Source organism: Cuculus canorus, chromosome 2 (assembly GCF_017976375.1).
Source record: "Cuculus canorus isolate bCucCan1 chromosome 2, bCucCan1.pri, whole genome shotgun sequence".
Lineage (NCBI taxonomy): Eukaryota > Metazoa > Chordata > Aves > Cuculiformes > Cuculidae > Cuculus > Cuculus canorus.
In genome coordinates, this window is record NC_071402.1 from 151,194,566 (window position 1) to 151,219,163 (window position 24,598).

The 24,598-nt window shown below is 40.6% G+C and overlaps 1 protein-coding gene across 1 annotated transcript in view; it reads right to left on the reverse strand.

The window, feature by feature from the left end:
* The window catches only part of UBE3C (ubiquitin protein ligase E3C), a 79,319-nt gene extending 71,350 nt beyond the window's left edge, over nt 1–7,969 (reverse strand). The window contains exon 1 of the mRNA XM_009558309.2: nt 7,591–7,969. Coding sequence (XP_009556604.2) covers nt 7,591–7,656 — 66 coding nt within the window. The 5' untranslated portion in view covers nt 7,657–7,969. The remainder of the gene's footprint in view (nt 1–7,590) is intronic.
* Between the last annotated feature and the right edge of the window lie 16,629 nt (nt 7,970–24,598).

Here is a 24,598-nt window from a genome sequence, read left to right on the forward strand (position 1 = left end):
TTTAAATTGGACAGGGAAGATTTAGACTAGACACAAGGAGGAAATTCTTCACAATGAGGACAGTGAGGTACTGGAACAGGTTGCTCAGGGAAGTTGTGGATGCCCTGTCCCTGAAAGTGCTGAATGGAACCTTGAGCAGCCTGATCTAGTGGGAGGTGTCCCTGCCCATGGCACGGGGGGGTGGAATTAGATGATCTTTAAGGTCCCTTCCAGCTCAAAACGTTCTATGATTCTATGCCAGAAGAATATGTAAGGTCTGACACAAAAAAACCTGGACTGTGTCTGTAACTCTATTTATTCTACAAGTTAAGAAAATCAGCTATGATCTACTTTCAAACAGTTCCCTTCTGAGTTGACACACAGCTGCCAACAGGCAAAGCAATTCTGCAGATCATTTTCTGAAAGGCTGTTGAGGTTCTCCGTCATTTTTGCTTTCACGTCTTCTGCCACAAAAAAGTGGATTCCTTTGAGCATCAACTCTACCTTTGGGAAGAGGGAGCCAGGTCTGGCAAACAGGGTGGTTGCTCAAGCGCAGTGATGTTGTTATTAGCTAAAAACTAGTCCACAGACAAAGCACTGTGGCCTGGCATATTCCAACATTTTGTGATCGAGGGCAAGAAAACCTCTGTATTTGATCAAGCATACAGAGTGAAGCGATCGACCTGAGCCTTGTCTCACTGTGACAGGCTAGAAAATGTTCTACAACCATCTCTTTGTCTCTCTCCTCCCACTCTTCGTTCCCACAGTACAGGGTAGGTCTTGAGGTTTTTTGTGTTGGAGCCCGTATAAAGACTGAATAACATAAAAAAATACGAATTATGATTCATTTTGTTCTGCATTTTAACACCTTGCCTTGGTGAAGAGCCTGGAGAACAAGTCTTCCGAGGAGCATCTGAGGGAACTGGGGTTGTTTAGCCTTGAGGAGGCTGAGTGGACACCTTATTGCTCTCTACAACTACTTGGAAGGAGGTTGTAGAGAGGTGGGTGCTGGCTTCTTCTCCCAAGTGACAGGTGACAGGACAAGGGGGAATGGCCTCAAGCTGCACCGGGGAGGTTCAGACTGGACATCAGGAAAAAATTTTTCACAGAGAGGGTCATAGGGCACTGGAGCAGGCTGCCCTGGGAGGTGGCTGAGTCACCATCCCTGGAGGTATTTAAAAGATGGGTAGACAAGGTGCTCACGGACATGGTTTAGTGGCAGAAAGGAATGGTTGGACTCAATGATGTAAGAGGTCTTTTCCAACATAGTTGATTCTATGATTCTATGAGAGTGGTAACAAACTTTGTCCTCTTGGCAAAAATTCAAGTTTAAGAGAAAAAAAGGATACATAATCAAATATTTTCAAATACTCCAAATATTTGTTGACATAAAATCTGAAATCTTAACTCTCCCAGACAATCATGTTAATCAAGCTATCTTAGCTCCACACAAGTAAATATGAAACCTAAATATGCTAGATGCAAAGGTGAAACTGAGTAATTATTTTCAGGAACTGTCTAAACAAAACAAACAAAAAAGCATTCATGCAAAAAAAATGAAGTATTATTAATAAATATGTGAGATTTATTTGTAGATCATGGGCGGGTTCGTTAAGAACACTAATCTAGTCAACATTACAATAGATCATGCAAAGTAAAAGACATGTCTTTTAGGAAATTTCAATGGAAAAACAAATACGCTGTTGATCTTCCTTCTTTTGGAGAAAATCATAAAATCTTGTATGGTTTTCATCTACAAAACCCAGGAACTTTCATCTTTTTTCTTTCCTTAAAATGGGGAACATGACTTTTCAGCTGAATTTAGGTTGAGTCACATAAAAATCAATAACAACTCCCAAAGCAAATGGTGACCTAAGCAATTTACAGAATAAGATTCCTTTTAACACAGGTATTTAGGAAGTCCAAGAAATAAAAAGAAGACTTTGTAGCATTTATTTGTAGAGAACAAAGGTGGATACTGGAAGATATCTCCCTCCAAAGTGGTTCTCAACAATGTTCCCAACGTTATTTTAGACAAGATAAACTCCACTTCACTGGGCTTTTCTGAATATTAAAAGAAATTAGCACTGTAAAAGACTCACAATGTCTTGAACAGAATCTCAACAATTTAGATTCCATTGTACACACAGCTCAGCCAGCTTGAGTAAAACATGTTCAGCAGCTTGAAAAAATCTGCTTTCAAACAGTTTAGGGCTCTCTGTCTTTGGTTATTTACATTATGGTTAAGTTTACATGTAAGACCATCTTCCAGAATAAAGCATTTAGATACTTAAAATATGCCCATGAAGTGGCATATGTGTATCAAGGCTGGCTCTTCTGTAATCAATGTCACAGCACTGGCAAAAAAAAATCTCAGTACTTTAGCTTGAGTTTTACTTCAGGATGTGGAATATTTGGAACCACCCTTACCATGGTAGCTACAAAGCCATGCACAGTGGAACCAAGACTTGACTGCAGGCTCTAGGTGCCAAATGAAACAAGTGGCCTTTAAATTTACTCTCAGTTTGCCTCTAATATAGGTTTTAAGATGTATATTTTGCACATCATTGTAGCTGAATGACTTTGCATTTTCTTACAAACATGAAGGAAAAAATGTATCTATAAAAGCAGAAGTTTTTGTTTTGAATTTGAGAAAACAGAACATAACTGAAAATAGCAGTGTAATCACTGCTGTCAGCTAACTACAGCTCCATCATTCATAGCTTCCTTTCAAATGAGGTGAATTTTAAATGTCACCAAGAGGGGTGGAAAAAATCCACAATAATCTAGTATGCATTATTTGTATAGTTTTCTACTGACAGTCATTATTTTACAACATGATGGTCTCACCATATTTCCACATCACAGATCTGCAATTCAAAGAGTATTTCAAGACTTATAAGCTTTGGCATTTCAATATTCTGGACAAATCACAGTTCTGACTCAGAGTGAGGTATGTACTTGCATAAGGATCTATTCCATGTGCCTTATGGGACAAAGGTCTTACAGAGAAAAGCAGTGCAATGCTTTCTCACCACTGAAATGTAAATTGTAAATTTGTAATTGTAATCTAGCAATCTTGCACTATAAATCCCGAGCAAAATTTCATTTCCATTGTGACTTGGTAGGTTCAAGTAAGATACGCTTGAGAAGAAGTAATACTTCCTGAAATTATTAACAACTTGCCTCAATCAACCAGTAAGAGAAACAAAACTATTTTTAGATCTGTCCCATCACTGCTGAAACCCTACAGAGATCTATGAACACAGGCAATCCCAACCTGCACAGATCTCTCCATACACCAGCAATCTTATGGCCTACTGGTTTTAAATCACTAATTTTTATTTCACAAGAAGTTACTTAATGTGTGGAAAACAGACAACAAAGAGAAAACAAGATGCTTCTGGAGTTCTATCTCTGCACTTCAGCTGGGGGGGGGAATACACATGAAATTAATGCTTAATGTTATGCTATTAATTTAAGAAAGCGTATCAGTAAATACTATAATAAAATAAAAACAACTCTGTAAACTGGAGCTCTCGGGTTACTCAAAATGTCCGTTTTAAAAGAAATTAGAGAGTCTTTTTAAAATACAGATGGAGTCATCATTATTTGTTCATTAGCCATTTTCCACGTCTTCCACAAAAGCAAACCAAGAACCAAAACGAAACTTAGTGAAGTTGGTTTCACTTTCACAACAATGCTAACTCATCCATATTACAAATTCCTGAAAAGGATTTTTGTAACACCATCTCATCCTGTATTATAATTTAAAGATACTCTATTTTAGACAGTCATATGATTTGTAAAAGTGTGCTTTACATACCTGATGTGATACTGGGTATTTGACCTCCTATTATTCTTTTAAGCACTGTCATTAATACACTTTATAAGCTAAATGAATAACACAGAGCTACAGAGCCCCTTGTACACCTCAGTAAAGGAATGGGGATCCCTCTGTATGGACATACTAAAGGACTGGTACCTCATATTTTTCTTAATACTGGTAAAAATAATAAAGAACACCGGCCTGAGCTTACCAAACCAAGCTGATGTGGTTAATTCTGCACTATGTCACTATGAGTCCATATTCATGATAAAACTAGTGAAAGCTGCAAACTGCCACCAATGGTGACACTCAACCCCGCAGAAATATGTTCACCACAGGGGATGCAAAGGATGAGGTGGAAGTCACCCAGGTGAAGGACCATCTGTTTCAGTCCACTGTGGTCAGGTTGGGTTATCTCAATTTGAGCTGCATCCCAAACCAACTCTTCAAGCACGTCTTTCTTCCTGTCTGACGCATCACAGAAATTCTGCAGCCATAGCCTTTTAGGCAACAATTACTGTCCTGTACAAAGAGTCCATGAGTAATTCGAGATACTCCTGTATTGAACTCCAGTAACAGTATTCATTTTCAGAGGCTACTTTATTTCAGAATTAAAAAAAACCCATGTCTTGCCAGTTATAACTACATTCTTAACTAAATCTGAAAACAAATTTTGAAAAACCTCAGAAAGCAGGAAAACCTATTCTAAGGGAAAGAATAAGCACTCCTCGAAAATTAAAACAAAAACCCACAAAAATTAACTTATCATATTGTAAATAAAACACAGTATCTATGCTCCCAAACAAATACACAACTAATGCAAAAATGCACTGATTCATCTTGACTACTTGCAAGTAGCTGTGGAAGGAAAAGTCCAAACACCTACAATACCACCTATGTTTTTACACTTATGTACAATGCAATATTGAAATGTTACAGTAGTATTAGTCATTTTGAGAACATTAATTTTGCAATCCAGGATTTTAACAGAAAGAACTGATAATTAAAGACTATTTTTTCAGTAAAACATTGGTTGGATTGAAGTGACTCTCAACAGCATCCGCAATTTAGGCCATCATAACACACACAAAGATAGGATACAAACAGCATAAAACCAAACCCGAAGCTCTCTGCTTTTGTAACTCAAAAATGCCATAAAAATTAGTGGTAACAAAAGCACAGTAGATTCATAACCTTTCTAACTGCAGTAATGCCACAAGTCCCCAATTATATCTCCAACCTACATTGGCAAGGGAGGCTCAAGGAAACACTACAGGCGCACATGGCCATGTCAGATGGGGTATCAGCACACACAACACACGACCAATAGGGTTACTGTTTGCAGCTACAGTTAAAATAGCAAAACAACTCTTTAAATAGTCAGGTTTGCTGATGGTTCAGTTTGGTGCAGTTGTATCCACATCAGGAAGACCCTGCTAACATCTTCAGTACTATCTCCTCAAATAGTACTCCCTGCTGGGCAGGAAGCAAAGTCTCTGGGAGGGTTTTGCTAACGCAGTTATAAAGGTGCAACAACATTTGTGAAACATCCCCAAAATGGGTAGAGAGTTATTCCCAGCACTATACAGCCTGCATACAGATTCTACCAGTATGTCTGAGTTGTGATTTATTCCAACCAAAGAACTGAAATAAGCAATACTAAACATCCAGCTAACTAATAGAGCACCAGAGGTGCAGGGTTGGAACTATACACTAAAATCACACACATTTGGGAGGTAAAAGGCATTTATCAAAGAACACTTTTTTCCCCCCATGTGCCCAAAATGCCAAAAAGAAATGTTACAATTAAGCCTTCTGTAAAACTGAAGCTTATAGGTATGAGAAACATGACCACAAGGAGCCTGTGATGCAAGATAATGAGAAGCTCATGAAACCCATGTAAAAACCTGCCATACCGATCCATGCTGTCACGTTTACACAAAAGTTCAGTTAAACTGTGTTTTTAAAAGTAATTCTTAGTATTATTCAAATAAACTCTTTCATTAATACTGTACACAGTTTCTGAAAATAAGCAGCTATTTCAAGGGCATTCTACGATGTCCAAAGCAGCAAATAACTGATGTGCATTGATGCAGCACACACTTCACTGTATCAACATAAAATCACAAAAATCTGTGGACCAGCCAGTATCAATCTGATAATGAAATACAATCTTTGTTGTGTACAGAATGAAGATTATGCATTAATTTCAGTTTCCACTTCCTTTACCTTTCAGCATTTGTCCTTGGAATTTTCTACCAATATTACACTAATAGCTTTGTCCCAGGTAATTAAAATAGATAGAATTCTGCTGAATTTTCATTAAGAAATCCATATGTGTAAAAGAACATATCCTTTGGTTGCTTCCTTCTGTAGAGGGAAACATGTTCTGCAAGTAATACTATCAGCAAGTTAGTGGCAAAAGCTGTGAAGTACCTAAAGTGTGCAGCTGAAGACCAGGGGCATGATCTGCCAATTCCTACTTCAAATGTAGAATATTTATCGTATTTTTGACTTGTGTGATGCTCTTATAAGTAGCCTAACGAACCGAAATGTCTTAAGATAAACGGAATATGACTCAGATGAAAAGCTGTGTGATTTAAATGCAGTTCTGCTACACATTCTCTTTAATAACTTACATAACGGAACATACCAAAATACAAACTGTGATTTTAATATCATATCATGCAGTACTTTAGCTCAGTTTTCTAAATGAAATACCAAGCCTTGAAAGTCTCAGAGAACCAAACTTGCCTACAGTGCACAACAACAAAACTTATTTTTGCCCCATTAAGTTTCAAAATACTAATGACATTCAATAGCATCCCACACAATCATGTTCCATGATAACACGAGGAATCAGCATTTTAGCAGTGAATTAAGAGTGGGCCTTACAAATCAGGCCACTTCTAAAAACACTTTGTCCTTTCTCTTGTTCTTCTGTAGTTCTGTGTCCTTCAGTGCTTGACTTAACACTTCACTACCCTATCCAATCAGCAAGACCTAAGTAAACAGTTTCGCTTCTTTTCCATCAATAAACACAAGGAGATTCAATAGCCTGGCACGGCAAACCATTAATTGCCGTTCACTCTGCACACACCTAACTGATCGAATGTAAACTTGACAGTGAAAAGCTAAACTTGTGTGACTCCGCAACCCTGTGGACAAAGCCTCCCACAGCAATCAGCACTGATCTCGAGTGGTCCCCCCCATCCCTCCAGCCAGAGGGCTTCTCTCCCTCCCTTGGGGAGAAACAGAATCATAGAATCGTTAGGTTGGAAAAGACCTTTGAGATCATCGAGTCCCACCGTACCTACTCATTACTAAACCTGAGCACTTCATTTCCCCGTCTTTTAAATACCTCGAGGAGCGGTGACTCCACCGCCTCCCTGGGCAGCTGTTCCAGTGATTAATAAACCTTGATGAAGGGTCTATCTCACCCCGGCAATCCAGGTTGTGCCACCAGCCACTACAGTCGGCTGTGTTGAGTAGGGGGACGAGCTAGGGAGACATTTCCTTGCTTCCCACAATTCTCCCTACACTACAAGGGTGGAGGGGGGTGTGTGGCCTGAATTTAAAAAAGAAAAACAAACCCAACGCACACACACAACACAGAGCCAGGGAGACGACAGACAAACACATCATCAGGAGGGAAGGATTTCCTTCCCCCCCCCCCTCATTAAACCTGAGTCACAGCCGCTCCCGTTCCTGAAGGCCCAAAGGCAGAAATCACGGCGGGGGGCGGCACAGACAGAACCGCGGGGGCAGGCAGCGTTCCTTACCTTCCTGCTCGCTCCTCCGAGAGACACCTTGGGCCTCGTTTTGAAGTCCCCTTCAAAGCTAAACATGTTTACAGCTTATCCCATGGGGAGCGGCCCCCCGAGCCACCCCGCGCTGGGGCCGGGGCGAGCGCAGGGGACACCGACACACACACACACACTCCCACACACACCCCCCCACGGCGGCCCCGGCTGCTGCCCCTCCTCCCTCCCCGCGGCCTTCGCTTCCCCGCTCGCCCTCTTTCTGACCGGCGGCGACGGCGGAGTGTAAGTGGGAGGGAGGAGGAGGAGGCGAAGGAGAGAGGGAAGGAAGGAGAGCGAGGTGCTGCTTCGCTTGCACTGAGGGAGCAGCCGGCTGTGTAGAGACAAGATGGCCGCCGCCCGCGCGCGCACCCGCGCAGCCCGAGGGGCCGCGCCGCCCGCGCGCGCGCGCACCCGCGCAGCCTCCCCCGCGCGCGCCCCGCCCGCCCCGCGGCGCTATGCGGGGGGGGCTGATCTCGCTCCCAGCTCACCCCGAGCCTCCCCCGAACCCTCCCGCCTCGCTCCCCGTTTCCCTGAGAGCGAAAATGCGGGCAAATAGAATTATAGAACGGTTTGGGTTGGAAGCGACCCAGGAAGATCATCCAGTTCCAACCCCCCTGCCATGGGCAGGGACACCTCCCACCAGACCAGGCTGCTCAGAGCCTCATCCAACCTGGCCTTGAAAACTTCCAGGGATGGAGCAGCCACAGCTTCCCTGAGAAACCTGTGGCAGTGCCTCACAGCTTTCACAGTGAATAAATTCATCCTTGTGTCTACTCTAAATCTGCCCCTCTCCAATTTATAGCCATTGCCCCTCATCCTATCACCAGTTTTTGTGAACAGCCCCTCTCCAGCTTTCCTGTAGAGCCTTCAGGTACTGGAAGGTCACTATGAGATCTCCTCAGAGCTTTCTCTTCTCCAGTGGAACAAGCCCAACTCTCTCAGCCTGTTCTTATATGGAAGGTGCTCCAGCCCTCTGATCATCCTTGTAGCCTCCTCTGGACCCATTCCAACAGCTCTGTATCCTCCTTATACTGGGGATTCCAGAACTGGACACAGTACTCCAGATGAGGTCTCACAAGAGAGGAATAGAAGGGCAGAATCCCCCCCCCCCTTGCCCTGCTGGCCACGCTTCTTTTGATGCAGCCCAGGATACGGTTGGCCTTCTGGGCTGCGAGCGCACATTGCCAGCTCATGTCGAGCTTCTCATCAACCAGCACCCCCAAGTCCTTCCCTGCAGGGCTACTCTCAAGCACATCATCCCACATCCTGTATTGAAACTGTGGATTGCCTCGACCCACGTGTAGGACCTTGCACTTGGACTTGTTGGATCTCATGAGATTCACACAGGCCTACTTCTCCAGCCTGTCCAGGTCCCTCTGAGAGACATCCCATCCTTCCACTGTGGCAACTGCACCTCTCAGCTTAGTGTCATCTGCAGACTTGCTGAAGGTGCACTCAATCTCACTGTCTATACCATTGATGAAGATATTAAACAGCACTGGTCCCAGGACAGACCCCTGAGGGACACCACTTGTCACAGATCTCCATCTAGAATTAGAGCCGTTGACCACTACTCTCTGAATACAACCATCCAACCAATTTCTTATCCACCGAACAGTCCACCCATCAAATCCATATCTCTAAGACTCATTTTGGAGTTTTAGAAAGCAAGCATCACTTTATCAGGGGTGAGCAACATGAGGCAGTGATCTCTATCAATCGAGTGCAACAAGACAAAAGCTGGGTATGGGATATATTTCACACTTCCATGTACATGTATAAATTTTCCCAGAAATCTTATGCATATCAATGCTGCATTTCAAATCCTGTGCTCAGTTTTGGACCCCTCACTACAAAAGGACATTGAGGGGCTGGAGCTTGTCCAGAGAAGGGCAACAGAGCTGGTGAAGGGGCTGGAGAACAAGTGTTATGAGGAGTGAGTGAGTGAGGAAACTGGGGTTGTTTAGGCTGGAGAAAAGCAGCCTGAGGGGAGACCTCATTGTTCTCTACAGCTACCTGAAAGGAGATTGTAGGGAGGTGGGTGATCGTCTCTTATCCCAAGTAACAAGTGGTAGGATGAGAGGGAACGGCCTCAAGTTGTGCCAAGGAAGGTTCAGGTTGGACATCAGGAAAATTTTCTTCATGGAAGTGTTTATCAGGCACTGTCAGAGGCTGCTCAGGGAGGGGGTTGAGTCACCATCCCTGGAGGTATTTAAAAGATGGGTAGATGAAGTGCTAAGGGACATGATTTAATAGTGGACAGGTACGATTGGGCTTGATCTCAAAGGTCTTTTCCAACCTAGTGATTCTATGATTTGTTATTCTAATACTTTTCAAGGTCTAATTTTAATTTTATTATGAACTTCTCAACAGTCAAAACTTGCAAATTTGGAGCTGATTCCAGCGTTCTGCCTGACCTTGCATTTGAGATAGGGAGAGACTCCAAACAGGGGTGATTACAGAAGAAGAGACATCTGTTCAGCACGCATCATACTTCACACAAGATACTATCATCTCCAAAGAATGAGCAGTGTCTGAAAAAACACTGTTTGAAAGCAAACATGCTATCAGAGGGACATTCCGTAACTATCAAAAAAATACACTTACTTATATGAAACTTTAGCATAAATCAAAAATACTCTACATTTTGTAATAGTAACTATTTCTTGTATCGTAACAACCAGGTTGTACCCCCTTACCCCTGTCTACAGCCCTAACCAGTATCTAGTTTGTCCCAGCTGCAGTTGTTCCATCTAAAACTGCTTTCTCATTTTGAATATGAGCTTCATGTGGATGTATGGGAGTGCTGGGAGCTTGACTTGGAACCACAATACCACCTGCAGCCCAGGCAGGCTACACCAAGACTGGAGCATGAGCTGAGGGTCCCACTTGGCCTCGTCACAGGGCTGCCTTCCTCAGCATCTGTGAGCTGTGGTGTAGAATCATAGAATCATGGGCTGGTTTCAGTTGGAAGGGATCTTAAAGACCCTGCCATGGGCAGGGACACCTCCCACTGGATAATGTTGCTCAAAGCCTCATCCAGCCTGACCTTGAACACCTCCAGGGATGGGGCATCCACGACTTCTCTGGGCAACCTGTGCCAATGCCTTACCACCCCTACAGGAAGACATTTCTTCCTGATATCTAAATTTCCCTTCTTTCAGCTGAAAACCATTCCCACTTATCCTATCCCTGCACTCCCTGATAAAGAGCCCCTCCCCAACTTTCCTGTAGGCCCTATTTAAGTGCTGGTATCACCCATTATATATCATTATGTATATTTAATTTGATTGTTTTATAGGATAAGCGTATGACAGACATTCCCTGTGGCAAATACTTCATGACCAGCCTGAAGACTGGACACTCAACACACAAACACAGGCTTTGAAACTGACACTGTGAAAATACATTTGGGAACGTTCCTAGTGCATGTGGTGTCTGCGCTGGATCAGGGCCTCAGTGAAGAGTGGAAAGAGGAAAATACTGTATTGTAAAATCAGCAGAGACGAATGGTGAAACTACACCTGAGGCTTCTCTGGTTTGTATTTCTTAGGCTGTTCTCCATTTTTCAGTGCTGTGGTTGCATCATTCCAGATACAGAAGTTATATGGACAACAGCAGTAACAAAAAGCAATTATTTAGTCTGCGGCTGCAAGGTGCTAAATAAATAAGTGTGGCCAAATCCAGCTTTCATTTCCTTCAGTGGAAATTTAATTGAGCCCAAACTCGTGAATTCTCACATCAGTGTATCACAACAAACAAATGGCAAGTTTCCATGTCAGGAGACGATGTATGCACTTCACATCTGTTCATACAGGGAACATGAAGCTTTTAACTATCACCAAGCTGACTGATGAATTAAATATTTGTTGAGATTTCTTTGGATTTGGATGATTGAAAAGAGTCTGAATTTTAAAGTCTCAGACTTTTCATAAGTGAACAAGTGCTTGACGAGAGTAAACATTAGCCCTGCACTTTCCAATATAATGTAGTTTCAGAATAAGAAAGCCTGACCTCAAATACTGTTTACGGATGGAGTTGAGGTTTAGGGCATTAAGAAATACCTTGTCAAATGTTCATTCATAATTTCAACACATTGCATCGCTGATGTAATATGGGAGTGGTAACAAGTTTTTTTCCGAGCATGACAGCATTCTTTACAGGTGGACTTCAGCCTTGATAAACTGTGTAAGTCTCATGCAGAAAAGGACTGGTCTAGGTGAACCTAGCATTTGAGTCATTTGCTTTCATTAACAAAGAAGCAAACTGTTAGGTCATGAGTTTCTGCCAGTTTTTTATCAGTTACAAAGCCAACCTAGGGATTCAATCTTTCCTCATGTAAGAAGCCAAACAAACATGGAACTGCAGAGACAGGGTTTCTGTGAAGTAGGTTTTGAACCAATACACATCTGACAGGTTCCAGCTGTAATGTCAGAAGGACACAAGATCCTCTGCTGACTCCAGCTGTTATGTTTTGAAGAAGCAGTTGGTAAATAACATGGGCCCGAGAGATGAATGTTTGAGTGAGAAGTCTTAGTGATTTGCATGTGCCCTTAGAGGCCACTCTAGGTGTAATTTTATTGAATGAAAACGTACAACAGAATAAACTAAGTGCTTGTACCTTGAATACAGTGACTTTATGGAAGCATAAAAGAAACTGTTAATGTGGTTTATTTTTATATTTGTTTTTTAGGACAAAATATAAATTTATACCACAATGGAGAAAACACAGAAAAGTCAGAAAATTCGGTGTCACTTAGTCAAAAACTCATGCAGAGGCTGGTTCAATATTCTCAGGGAGCAGTAAGGGCAGGGCTGCCCCATGAATGGAGGCAAGTGGGCACTGAGCATGATCCCAGCACAAGGCCATGCCCTCCCTAGTCAGGACATAGTCCCACAGGATCCAGACACAATGGGCAGAGTCCAGCAATGGTTACAGAATCCACCAAAAGCCCCAGCAGGGTGAAGAGATGGATCTGGAGGGTCAAGCCACAAACAGAAGACAGTGGTATGACGTGGGTCCAACGTCCATTCAGGAGGCAGGGCTGGAGGCAGCCTGCACTTAGATAGACCAATGAGCAGTGGAGTGAGTGAGTGTGGGTCCCAGCTGAAGCTGCTCAGGGCAACTAAGTTCTACCAGTGCATTCAGGACCCTGACAATCATATACTCAAGGATCTAGGAATATTGCTCTTGTACAGACTAGACCTTACCGCTTTCTACAACTACTTGAAAGGATGTCGTAGTGAGGCAGGTAATACGTGATAGGATGAGAAGAAATGGCCTCAAGTTATGCCAGAGGAGGTTTAAGGTAGGTGTTAGGAAATATTAATTCCTTGAAAGGGTTGTCAAGCATTGGAATAGGCTGCCCAGGGAAGTGTCTGAGTCACCATCCCTGGAGGTATCTAAAGGATGTGTGGATGTGGCGCTTAGGGATGTGGTTTAGTGGTGGATTTTGTCATGTTAGATTTACAGTTGGACTTCATGATCTTAAAGGACTTTTCCAACCTAAATAATTGCGTGATTTTGTGATTCTGTTTTAACACCCATCTGCCTCACTTGCTACAATAAAGTTAGCTCCATATGCAGTTTCTCATCTTTCTCATCTCTTTATTGCACATTCCATGAGGTTTTTTTGCTTTATCCTAATCATTTTTCTCTGTATTTTGACTGTTCCTTTTTCCCTCTGCAGGCAAATTGCTTCCAGGTACAGCTGGACTGCAGAATTCCTATCGTTCATCAGACTATAGTCTGTTAAAAAGATGTGACTGATCAACATTTTCTTCACTCCTCACAATCAATATTGATCTTTTCTACTTTTTATTTGAAATCAGATATGTGGGACTATTTTGTCTGCATACATGAGAATGACCAGTGACAAGTATTCTATTTCTAAGTAAATTAATTTCTTTTATTTTCAGGATTTTTGTTAATAGTCAAAGAAGGCTGTAAGTATTAGTGTCCTGGGAAATTAAAAACAAAGACTCCTAGAAATACAGGTGTAGGACTGACCTCTGGTCCACCCCTACACTCTAAGAAAAGAATCAGTATGCAGTATAAATTATGTCTAAGTGCATACATCTCTAAATATGTGTTGCTCATGAGCACCTTTCACACAGTACTGAGTACAGTTTCAGTAAACAACTGCAAACCGGGAAGCTCAATAATGTGCCTCGCTGCTCACAACAAAATGTTGTGGATTTTCTCCTAGCATCCAATTTATGTTTCCATCCTTCTGTTGTGCAAGTGAATTCTGAATCATAATGTATAGTGGCCCAGTCTCAATGTGCTTTACATCTCCTCTGAGATGCCCTTGATTGCCATTTGCTTCCAAATGTGGGACAGAGAGGAAGACTTCAAAGGCAGTTGTGCCTGAGCAGAAGGTTAAGTTCTGGCATTGGCCAGGAGTGGGGGTAAGTTTTCTGAGGGTGTGCAAATACCTTCTTTTTCTTGTAAAAGTCTACCATGGAATTGAAAACAGCAACACACGCAAGTTAGTCACAGTTGTTGAGAACAAGTGCAAAGTGTGATTCAGTCCTCATTAGAGAGAAACTTAACTGTAGATTCTCTCCCGGGCCTGCCTTTTGATACCAAAGGACAGGAAATATTTGTGGTTCATATCTGACCATTGGAAAATCATAGATCGCTGTGCTCCTTTATCTTCTTTTCCTCTTTTCACTGTGAGTGCCTTGGAGCAAAACCATATTCTAAATGTAGCTTTTTTGACACTTGAGTACTGGGCAGAAGGAAACCAGGAATAAATATTTGCTGGGGAGCAATAATGAAAAGAAAAAATAATTCCTTCCCAACAGTGATGAACATCCTGAGTTTATGTTGTGATGGATGCTAAGGATAACATTACTGACATGACTTATGAAATTTTAAAATTATGGAGCTACTGGTATTGTCATGTAAGTAGTGGCACACACTGCCTTTGTCAGGGAGATTTTACAGTTTTTGTAAGCACTCTTTCCACATACTAAAAAAATCAATGGCATTTAAAAAGAAAAAAAAGTATTCTGCATGTTGTTTTTACCCTTTTGGTGAGTACCACTTTACGTCTATGTTCTTTTTCATTGTCAAACTAATCCACAAACAATTTAACTTCTGATGCATTGTCCTCCTGGCCCCATTCTGTGCATATACTCCTTATTTAGACAGCGTAAGCAATCAAGAGTATATTTGGCAATTGCTCAGTACTGTAGGGTATGATGGCCAAATTATCACCATCTAACCATTACTTTCCATTCCACATGCAATTACAATAAAGTGTCCTAAACTTTTATGCTGACTTGCTGAACTCAGATGAAAATCTAAGATGCACTGACAGCATCTCACTCTGGGTTACATTACTTGTCAACATGCAGAAACATTTTTTATAAGATTGCATAATAAATGAAGAGTAAATAAGTTAGAAATACTTTAATTTACAGGAGATGAGGCTTGAGATTAGTCCAAACGCTGTGATAGGCCAATATCTGATTTCTAGTAATGCTTTAGTAAGATTTGTTATTATATGGACTGATGGTGGGAGGTAATTTATTTTTTTTAATTTATTTACTCTGGGTAAAACACTGAAAATTAAATCTATTCTATCAGAGAAGATACTGGCAAGACCGTAATGTAAAAAGCACTTCACTTAAGCACTTCCTTTAGTTAAACCTGTGTGCCAACAGACACTGCCAAGGAATGAAGACATTTTATTTAAAATTACACTGGCAAGAGACCATCAAATTATCCTTAACATTTTCATTAAACTGAGATACAGATATAGTTAGGGTAGTAAATCTTTTCAATACAACGAGTTTATTCCTGAGCCAAGGCCAGATTCAGCAGTAATTGTAGGAACTATTAAGACCTAAAGCCTCATCTACATTACCAAAACAACTCTTCAAGGCTTTAGCCCAGTTTTGGAAAATGGATAGGATCGATCCTGGACTATAGAGCTAATCAGACAGTGAACTACAATGAAGCATTTGGATTCCAGTCTAGGATGATCCTTCCGTGTTTTGTTGCTTAGGTTCAATGAGATTTGGGGGGTTCCATTAGAAATCTGTGAATATGTATGGGTTGTCTAGAGTCCGTGCTCTCAAGGCTGTAGAACAGTCAAGCAAGTGGTACCTTTCATAATATCAACACATCATTCCTCTGTAGGAATGTCGAGCAGAAGAGACAAAGGAACATTGTATCCATAATTTCTAAGAAGTTATTATCCCATGGTCTCAGCTTCTTTTTAAGATATACGTAGTGGAATTTCCCCCCAGAGATTCCTACATTTCATTCACAGCCTCTGATGGACCAAGATCATTTATTTTAGGCATCCAGTCTTCTGAGACGTGTGAGGATAAGGGCTTATTATAGTTTTATAGCTGTAATTGTGAGATATTATTATGTTACTTGATAAGTGTAAGTTACCCATAAATCCTAGTTTGTTTTCTGGAGTTAAAAACTATAAATGCATTTAATTCCAGTATTAGTGCTGCAAAGATGTTCAGCTAAACAATAAAGTAAAGATTGGGATACTCTTTTCAAAGTCTGCCTAGAAAAATAAGTATCCATTTATTTTAATAGGAATGGAGCATTCAGGATCCTTAGATGTCTGTGAAACCCAATTGCAAAGAATAATTGCCCTCAAGTGAGCACAAATATAACTTCATATTTACCTTTGTTATCTTTGGCTCACCTTTAATACACCTGGAAGCTTTCCCCTTATCTAAGATTTATAAAACTGCCATTCCAAGCAAATTCCAACATGCTCATTTTAGGCTGACAGAAACATGAGCGCTATGGGCCAGTACACATCTAGCTGTTGTTAAAACATGTTCCATTTCATTTCCTATTCAAATTGGTTGGAGTATTTTCAGCTTCCCTTGGTGCTCATGTAAACAAGAGTCTTATCAAAGTCAAATGTTTCATGTGGTTTGAGGAAAACCAGACCAGATTATTTCTTTGGTTTAGGTCACCTGAACTTCCTTGTGAGCCAGAAAAACACATACACACACGCACACTTACATGTGTATATGTTGATGTGTGGATATATGGAAATGTATTCTTGCAGAAATTCTAAAAAGAATTTAAAGATGTTCTTCAGAAGAAATTACTCCTAATTACAAATCTTAAAGGTCTTGAATGTCTGAAGAAGCTCCCAGTACATGCCAACCTATGTTCATTAAATATGAACACTCAGAGAGGCTGTTTGGCATACGGGGATTTGGGTTTTTATTGTTTAAAAGGCACAAATTATGAACTTGTGGAAAATAGTTAAGATATAGCCAGGGAAGGAAGGAAGGAAGGAAGGAAGGAAGGAAGGAAGGAAGGAAGGAAGGAAGGAAGGAAGGAAGGAAGGAAGGAAGGAAGGAAGGAAGGAAGGAAATGATACCTAAGAGGAAACAATAGTATTCCTAGATTTTAAATTAATTTGAAGAATTTACTACAGCTATGCCGTGGAATCCTAGCAGATTGTTCTGATTTACTTCCGTGCGTCATTGAAGTTATGCAGATTAATTTTCTGCATGAGTATATTAACTTAGTTCTAAGTAAGCTGTACGAATTCTTCTATAAACTTAGTTTTTCGTAACTCAGATCCATTAATTTAGCTTTGCCCTTGATAAAAATCAGTGAGGTTACACAGATTTCAGTAAGAATGAAGACAGTTTATGCTGCCTTAGAATAAACCTCCTGAATTTTACTCTTACCTACTCTTATTTTTCTTTATGAGTGAGATCAGTTTGATCTAATTTTAACTGTCTGAATATTAGGCACCTAGTCTAGCTTGTTCATCTAGACCTCTCAACACAGAGAGGCACTTCCTTCCTCTTCTGAACTCCTGTCTTACTGGATGTGTTTACTGACTGAAAGTTCCTGATGAGATTAGCCACTTGCCATGTGCATGGCTGAAGTCAGCTGGGGTGAGTTCTCCATGTGTGTGACTAAAGATGAGCCACAAAATAAAGAAGAAATTAATCCTTCATCTGTAAAGAAGGAGCAATGATGCTTGGGCAATTCTAAGCAGACTTTGAGACCTCAATGACAAACCAGCTAGAAAATTGTTCGGGATTATTACTAGTTTTACAGAATGATGTAGAGAAAAGTGCCAGAGACTGTTGAATAGTTCCCATTTTATTTTGATATTGATTCTAAAGGCTGTAGTTAACATCTGCTGTGGAAAAAGAAAACCCACAGGTGTGATACTTGTGTTTTGATGTCTGCTAGTAAATTTGTATTTTCAAAATACCATTAAGAAGAGATGAATATGCCATAGCCAGGATTCAGGAGATGTAGTTTAAATGCCCAGCACTCCCACTACCATTCTGTATTATCATGATCAAGTAAGCTAGTTGGAAAGCATCTTTGCAGAGAAGGACCTGGGGTCCTCCTAGGCAAGAAGCTGAACATCAATCAGCAATGTGCTGCTACAGCAAAGGCTCCTCAGGGCAAGAACAACATTCAAATACTGGAACAAATCCGTCAGAGGACCAACAAGATGATGAGGGGCTGAAAGAATGGGGTTTGTTCAGCCTGGAGACAAGAAGCTGAAGTAAAGACCTTACTGCAGTTTATAACTGTCTAATGAAGGTGTATAGAGAAGGTAGAACCAGGCTCCTCCTCAGGCAATGGATGTAAGTTGCAACCAGGAGGCAATGGACACAAGTTGCAATAAGGGAAATTAGAGTATTTTCAACTAGATATTAGAAAGAAAATTTTCATGGTTGAGTTGGTCAAACACTGGAACAGGACCCAGACAAATAGCTTGTGAAACCTGCATCCATGGGGTTACTCGAACATACACTGCCCGGTGCTGAGCAATCGGTTGCCTTGCTCTGCACAGGGGGACTGAAGTAAGTCTGCAGGCCCCTTCCAGCCTCAACTGTCCTCTGATTCTGTGATTCTGTTCACATAACTAATAGCTATAGTGTGATCCTTCACATCTGAGCTGGTTGCTCCAGGTTCTATTTGACATCAATGCTGTGACTCATCCAACACTGACTTTAAGATGAGACGTATCAATCCGCGATCAGTATTGTTGCTCAATTGCTAAGACAGAGAGGAGTTCCTTCTAAGCCACAATGACTTATTCATACTAGACCCACACTCTTTACCTCTCTTGGACATTTGAAAAGCAGAGATACTCCTACCTGAGTATTTTTTTTGGAAGAACACGTCTGTTAATATCTGAGCCTCACTCAGAGACCATGATATTGGCTGCTAAATATGGAAAGAGAAAAAAGAAATAGTCTTCCAGATGATGACAGCACTGTGGCTCCCTTCTCTCCTAAGCAATGGCAACCATAATTTTAAAAAAGCCTTTTATCTTCAAATGTATTTCAGAGCTACTTCAGAGTAAGAAGAGCTTCTTAACATATGAACTTTCAGATGGCTGCGTTGAAGAAAATATGGAGCTTTCCTTTAAACAATTAGAGCCCATTTTGCTAATCAATTTTTGTCAGGCGCCTAGAAACATTTTTCATTATCTGATTCCAAATTATCTTGAACAGTATGAACTCATGACCTTTTATCAGTCCAGTTTGGGACACTGTCATACGTCCCTGCTCGTATTAAATAAATCACAAACCTTAATTAACAAAGACTGGCATGATGGCAAAAGCAATGAATTAGTTTGTACGCTGAGAGATCACAAACGCACTGTAGTTACAATTAATGGATTTACTTTTAAATGATAGGGCTTCTGCATGAAAGTGCCTGAGAAGTCCATCCCAGCATTCTTATTACTCTTTAATTATAATTGATGTACCTGGGAAAGATGTCAGCAGCGTACATTTTAATATAGGTGCTAGTATCCCTTAGCTCATAGTCCTTGCTTGAAACAGATGATGATATGCAACAAGGATTTGATTAAATCCAAATTTATTACAGTTGTTAAAAGTCATTAATTATTTGGCACTGTAGAGATGTAATCTGGTAGTATTTTTTTTAATAGACAGCTTTATATATTTAAGTTTGAGAACTAAGGTTTATTTTTAGTTTAGAATACTTCTGTCCCTCTTGGCTTCCTCCTGCCATTCCTGTTTCTTGCAGATTTCTCCAGTTTTTTTTCTCTCCTTAGGCTGAGCGCTTATCTTCCAAGCAGATATTTCCAGCTATTTTTCACGCTTTTTTACAGCCTCAAGAGAGGTCTTCACTGCTCCACTATCACTGTTCGTATGTGAAGCAGCTCCCAGAAGGCTCAACCAGCAATGAATAGTTCGTTAAGTCTTAAAAATGAAGTCAGCTAGCATTAGTAGAAGATAAATCCATCTTCTGTAAAATGACATCAAGTCCACTGGCATTGTTTGAGGTGTCAAGCCTGATCTGAACATGAATGGCCTGAAAATTAAATGTTTTCCATATGTTGTCCTCTGCTTCCCTCCATCTTCCCGAGCACAGAAGACAATAGTTGCCTAGGGCAGCCAGCTGTCTAGGGCAGAACAACAGCTCTGTTCCCGCTGCACACTTGCCTGTGCCACCTGGAGAACAAGTTCAGCAACTCCTGCCTCTGTGGGAGCAAACGTGCTATAAAAAGTGACAGCAACAAGGAATAGGGTGGATGGACCCTGAAGTAGACAGCATTACCCAACCTGTCTGCCCCTGCGGAGCAGTGGCAAGTTCTCAGCCGGGATCTGCATCCCACTCTTCCTCTCAGCTTGGTCCTTCCACTTACTCAGCTGGCTGGACCAGAGCCCTTCATCCCAAGGATACTTCTGCCCAGTTAATCAAATCTCCCTCTGAGACACTCTACCCTTTTCCCACAGGATGAGTTTAAAATAAGTATTTGTTATCCAGCTGACTCTCACAATTGCAGCACAAACCTTATGATAACTTGTCCTTCTCTTATTACCTTAGGTTCTGGAGTTATTAGACTATAGGAAAACTCCAGCAGTCAGTTAAAGAGGAAAATTAATTTTCTGGTTACAGAGATTGGAAATAGCAAGTAGGAGAGTCTTGGAGTCTCATAAAAAACAAAAGGCAATTAAAATTAATCCCATATGGATTTCATCGCTGACTTTACAAAAGGTTTGTGATTGATTTCAACACAGCCAGAATTTTCTTCATTCCTTTTAAAGAAGTGTATTTTTTAAGGATACATCATTTTTTAATATTTGGGGTTGGCAGTAAAATATTTTGCAGAACTGTGTTACACACTGGTATGATCATTTGCTAAGTTTTGTATATTATGCACCTTTGCAGCACAAGCCTATAATTTAAAAAATAAATAAAAGAAATAACATCTAAACTGTGGTATTTAACTAACTTTTATCAGTTTATTGGTTGTCCCTCGATGTTTATGCCTTTCCCATTTTCCTGACTAACTCCATTAGAAGCTGTTGCAGAATCTGACTGATATGTAGCCTAAACCCCTTCTGAATTCTAGCCCAACTCTGTTCGTGACCAGTTTATGTCCATTTGTTCTTGCAACAGTGTCTGTTGGCCTCTGTCTTATCTGGTTGAGTGTTGATAGACAAAATCTTTCTGCCCTGTCTAGTTTTGCTAGACTGAGCAAGCCTTGCTCTGCTGAGTTAGGTGAGGTTGCCAGAAACAGGCTGAGTCAATCTATTTGCCTCTTGCCATTGAAAGGGATGATTCCTGATTTTCTTCTCCTCCTCCTCTCTCCTGGCCACGTGTATGTTTCCTATGCAATCCGTTCTGGCTCTTGTATGACCTTTTAATTCAGCTAATTAAACTAGCAGAAAAAGAACCTCAAGGCCAGGCTGGATGAGGCTTTGAGCAACCTGGTCTAGTGGAGGGGGTCCCTGCCCATGGCAGGGGGAGTGGAACTATATGATCATGTCTCTTCCAACCCAAACCACTCTATGGTTCTATGATAACTCAGCAGAGAACATGAAGAGTTTTCTGCTGGGTTATCATAGAATCATAGAAAACTTGAAGAGTTTTCTGCTGATTTAGTGAGCAGCATCAGTTTGGAAGGCAGTCAAAGCTAGGCTGATTCAGGCTACCTCCCGGAACCACACTGACTCTTGGATCCCCACTCCCTTCATCATCCAGTTAGTCCTTCTCCACAGTTCTTCGTCAATCCAGCTGACTCGAGCTGGGTACTGTGCTGCAGAGCAGGTCTCCCCTGTCATAGTGACACTTTCACTCTTTGAAGTACTTCTGTGAATGCACTGTTTCCATTTACTTTTCTTGTCATTGAATAATGTGGTTTTCTTCTAACAGTCCTGGTATTCACTGGTGCATCCTGATTTTCCTTTTCCTCAGAAATTTGCAGTTAATGAGCTCAATTCACAGCAGAAGTTCCTCTGATGGTTCACCTAAAGCAGGATATTTTTGAACAGTGTAATGTAGTCTCAGGTTTGGATTCCAGTACTTTTGGTTATTCAGTACTTTTTTTCTGATGGATATTCAGATTCACTTGAATATTGACAGTGCCTCTTGACTTTTTACAGTTGGCAAATTCCTCATGTGTGTGTTACAGTCTAACCGAAATATTGTACAAGGCAGGCTTGAGCCTGCACAGGCTCTAGAGAAAATCTCTGGTGGTCCTTCATCTTAGATTGTTTCTGTTTGACTGAGGTTTTTCTTCCCTAAATTGAGATTACAGTCTTCTTAAGGAAAACGCAGTGTTGCAAAGCAGCTGGATTATGCGAGACAACTTGACCTTGATTGTCTTCCTCACCGTCCAGAAATCTGTAAAGCCTAAACAAGAGTAAAAGTGAAAAAAAAAAGAAAAGAGTAAAAGGTATACATGTTAAATATAATCAATTACTCTCATCCTCTTGTTCTTTTCATTTGTTCATATGAAGCTTTAAAAATAGGATTTGTTTCTAGGGTAGGCTATCTTTGGAAGGCTTCCTGGAAACAGGATCTTTTAAAGTAACTTTAAGTGAATAGAAGTTCATGGATTTGTTTCAGGAGACTGACTCTGATTTCCTTATTGCTTACAACTGGTGGTAATAATTGTCAGGTGACCATGGTAAAGGATATTAGGAAGTTTATTGTTATTTATTTTGCAGCTAACTAAAACTCCTGCCTCCACTTGAATTATTTTTAAATTACAGTGATGCGGCACATTTAACATGGTTGGGAGTCATCAGATAGTGTACCACAAATAATCTTAAGATATTTATTTACCTGACTGTAGAGATAGAACAACAAACCCTTGAGTATTAGTTTGTTGTTAATTATAATGAAGTTATTTTTAGAAACTGTCATAGTAAAGTTCAATCTTTCTTCCTGACTCTACACTGAACTGACCTAATTCCTAGTTAAAGCTCCTGTCCTTAGGAGCCACGCAAGCAAACAAAACACCCAGTGATGCAAAGAAACTTACACCCTGTGAAGAGTATTTGGCCCTATACTGCCCGCTATCTATTGAGTTCTCAGGACTGAAAAGGGAACCAAATTTTACAAATACGTTTAACTTTTGAACTCAAGAAAAACTCTTTACTTAGTTTCAGACTGTTGCTGCTAGAATGACAGCTTTGCAGAGCAATCTCATGCTGTACTGACTATGCTGGCAACGTGTCACTGCTGGTCGTTAATTTACTAACTAAAATATCCCTGATAACAGTTTCCCAAGACATGGGAAATCTTTTGTAGATTGTGTTTTGGTTTTAAGAACATTAATCTCAGGAAGTGCAATAACAAGGCGTGATGGAAAGTAACATTTTCCCTAGCATAACCCTGGTATCTGGAAAAAAAAATTATAGCTGAGTGAATACAGAGAAAGTATAATTATATTCAAAGAGCAGTTACTGCTGTACTTGCATTAACCTTGCAAGTTTCATGCCTAAAATGTCTGTATAATGGATTTAACCTTGCATTTGATAATGAAATATGATGAACAGATCACTGTAGCAAAGTATAGAAGATGATCAGGAAATGTTCACCAACCAGCCCTTCTAGAGCGTACATGATCAAACGCTGTGATATGAAAACAAGAAATATGGCTGTAAAAACATGCAACGTGACAGATAAGGAAAAACAAAGCAAAAGAGAGAAATGTCAAGAATTCAAGTTATTTTGATCATGGAGATCATTGAAAGACTTCCTGAAATAAGAATTTTATTGTTTTTGAAAAAGTAGTAAAAAGCAGACATTACTTTTGAGAGTTTGGGTCTAATAGACATGAAACTGAGGGAAGGCTGAAAGTATTTATTGCCCTGAAGAAATGAGGCAGAAACTGCACAGGTTCCCCTAGACCAGGTAGGAAAGCACTAGTAGAGATCAACAGAATTCACTGTGGATTTATTTTCGCCCTCTTTCATGTAAACAGGCTGGGCTGCAGAAGTTTACTTTAGCATGGAAGTTTAACCCATAAAGCAGAAAATGCTATCAGTAATTTTGCAGCGAGGTTATCTATTGTTCGTGTTCAAACATGCCAAAGTTATTGAATCACACATTTATTCTATGTGTCAACATTTAAATTTTTTTTGTTAATTCATGGTCTGCCAAAAACTCACAGGTTATTGATGTTCAGGCAATCAAGTGACAAGTTCAGAATTAAAAGAAAATAGGCATATGGCTGCTTTAGAGAAAGTTTAGCTGAGTCATCACTGAAATGTAGTTTCTAGTTATAGTCCAGTCCACACACAGAAGCTTTTAACCTGAGAGAGATGATGCATTGATATCAAGTTGGATAAGCCAGTAGGGGTAAAGATGCTGAAGTAGCCTGGTCCATGCTCAGCATTTACATAGCCACTGGGTAGTGTGAACCCAGACCAAGGCCTTCTCACAATTTCTCTGTGAGCTCAAAAAAAAATGTTCTTCAGTGTTCACTAAGGAAGTTGCTGAGCAGTTCAGCTTTTGCCAGTGCAATGAATTATAAAACTTGGCTCTGTCAGACAAGTGAATAAATGCAGAACAATATGGGCACAATTTGAAAGTTAGTTTGCTGTGAAATTCAATTCAAGTGAGGCTAGCCCAGAAAAAGAAACCTAAGCGAAAATAAATTGTGTTACCTCTGTAGTGATGACGCTACTAAGGCTAGATTAATTCATAGCAATTATGGACATTGACCTCTCCTAGAATCAG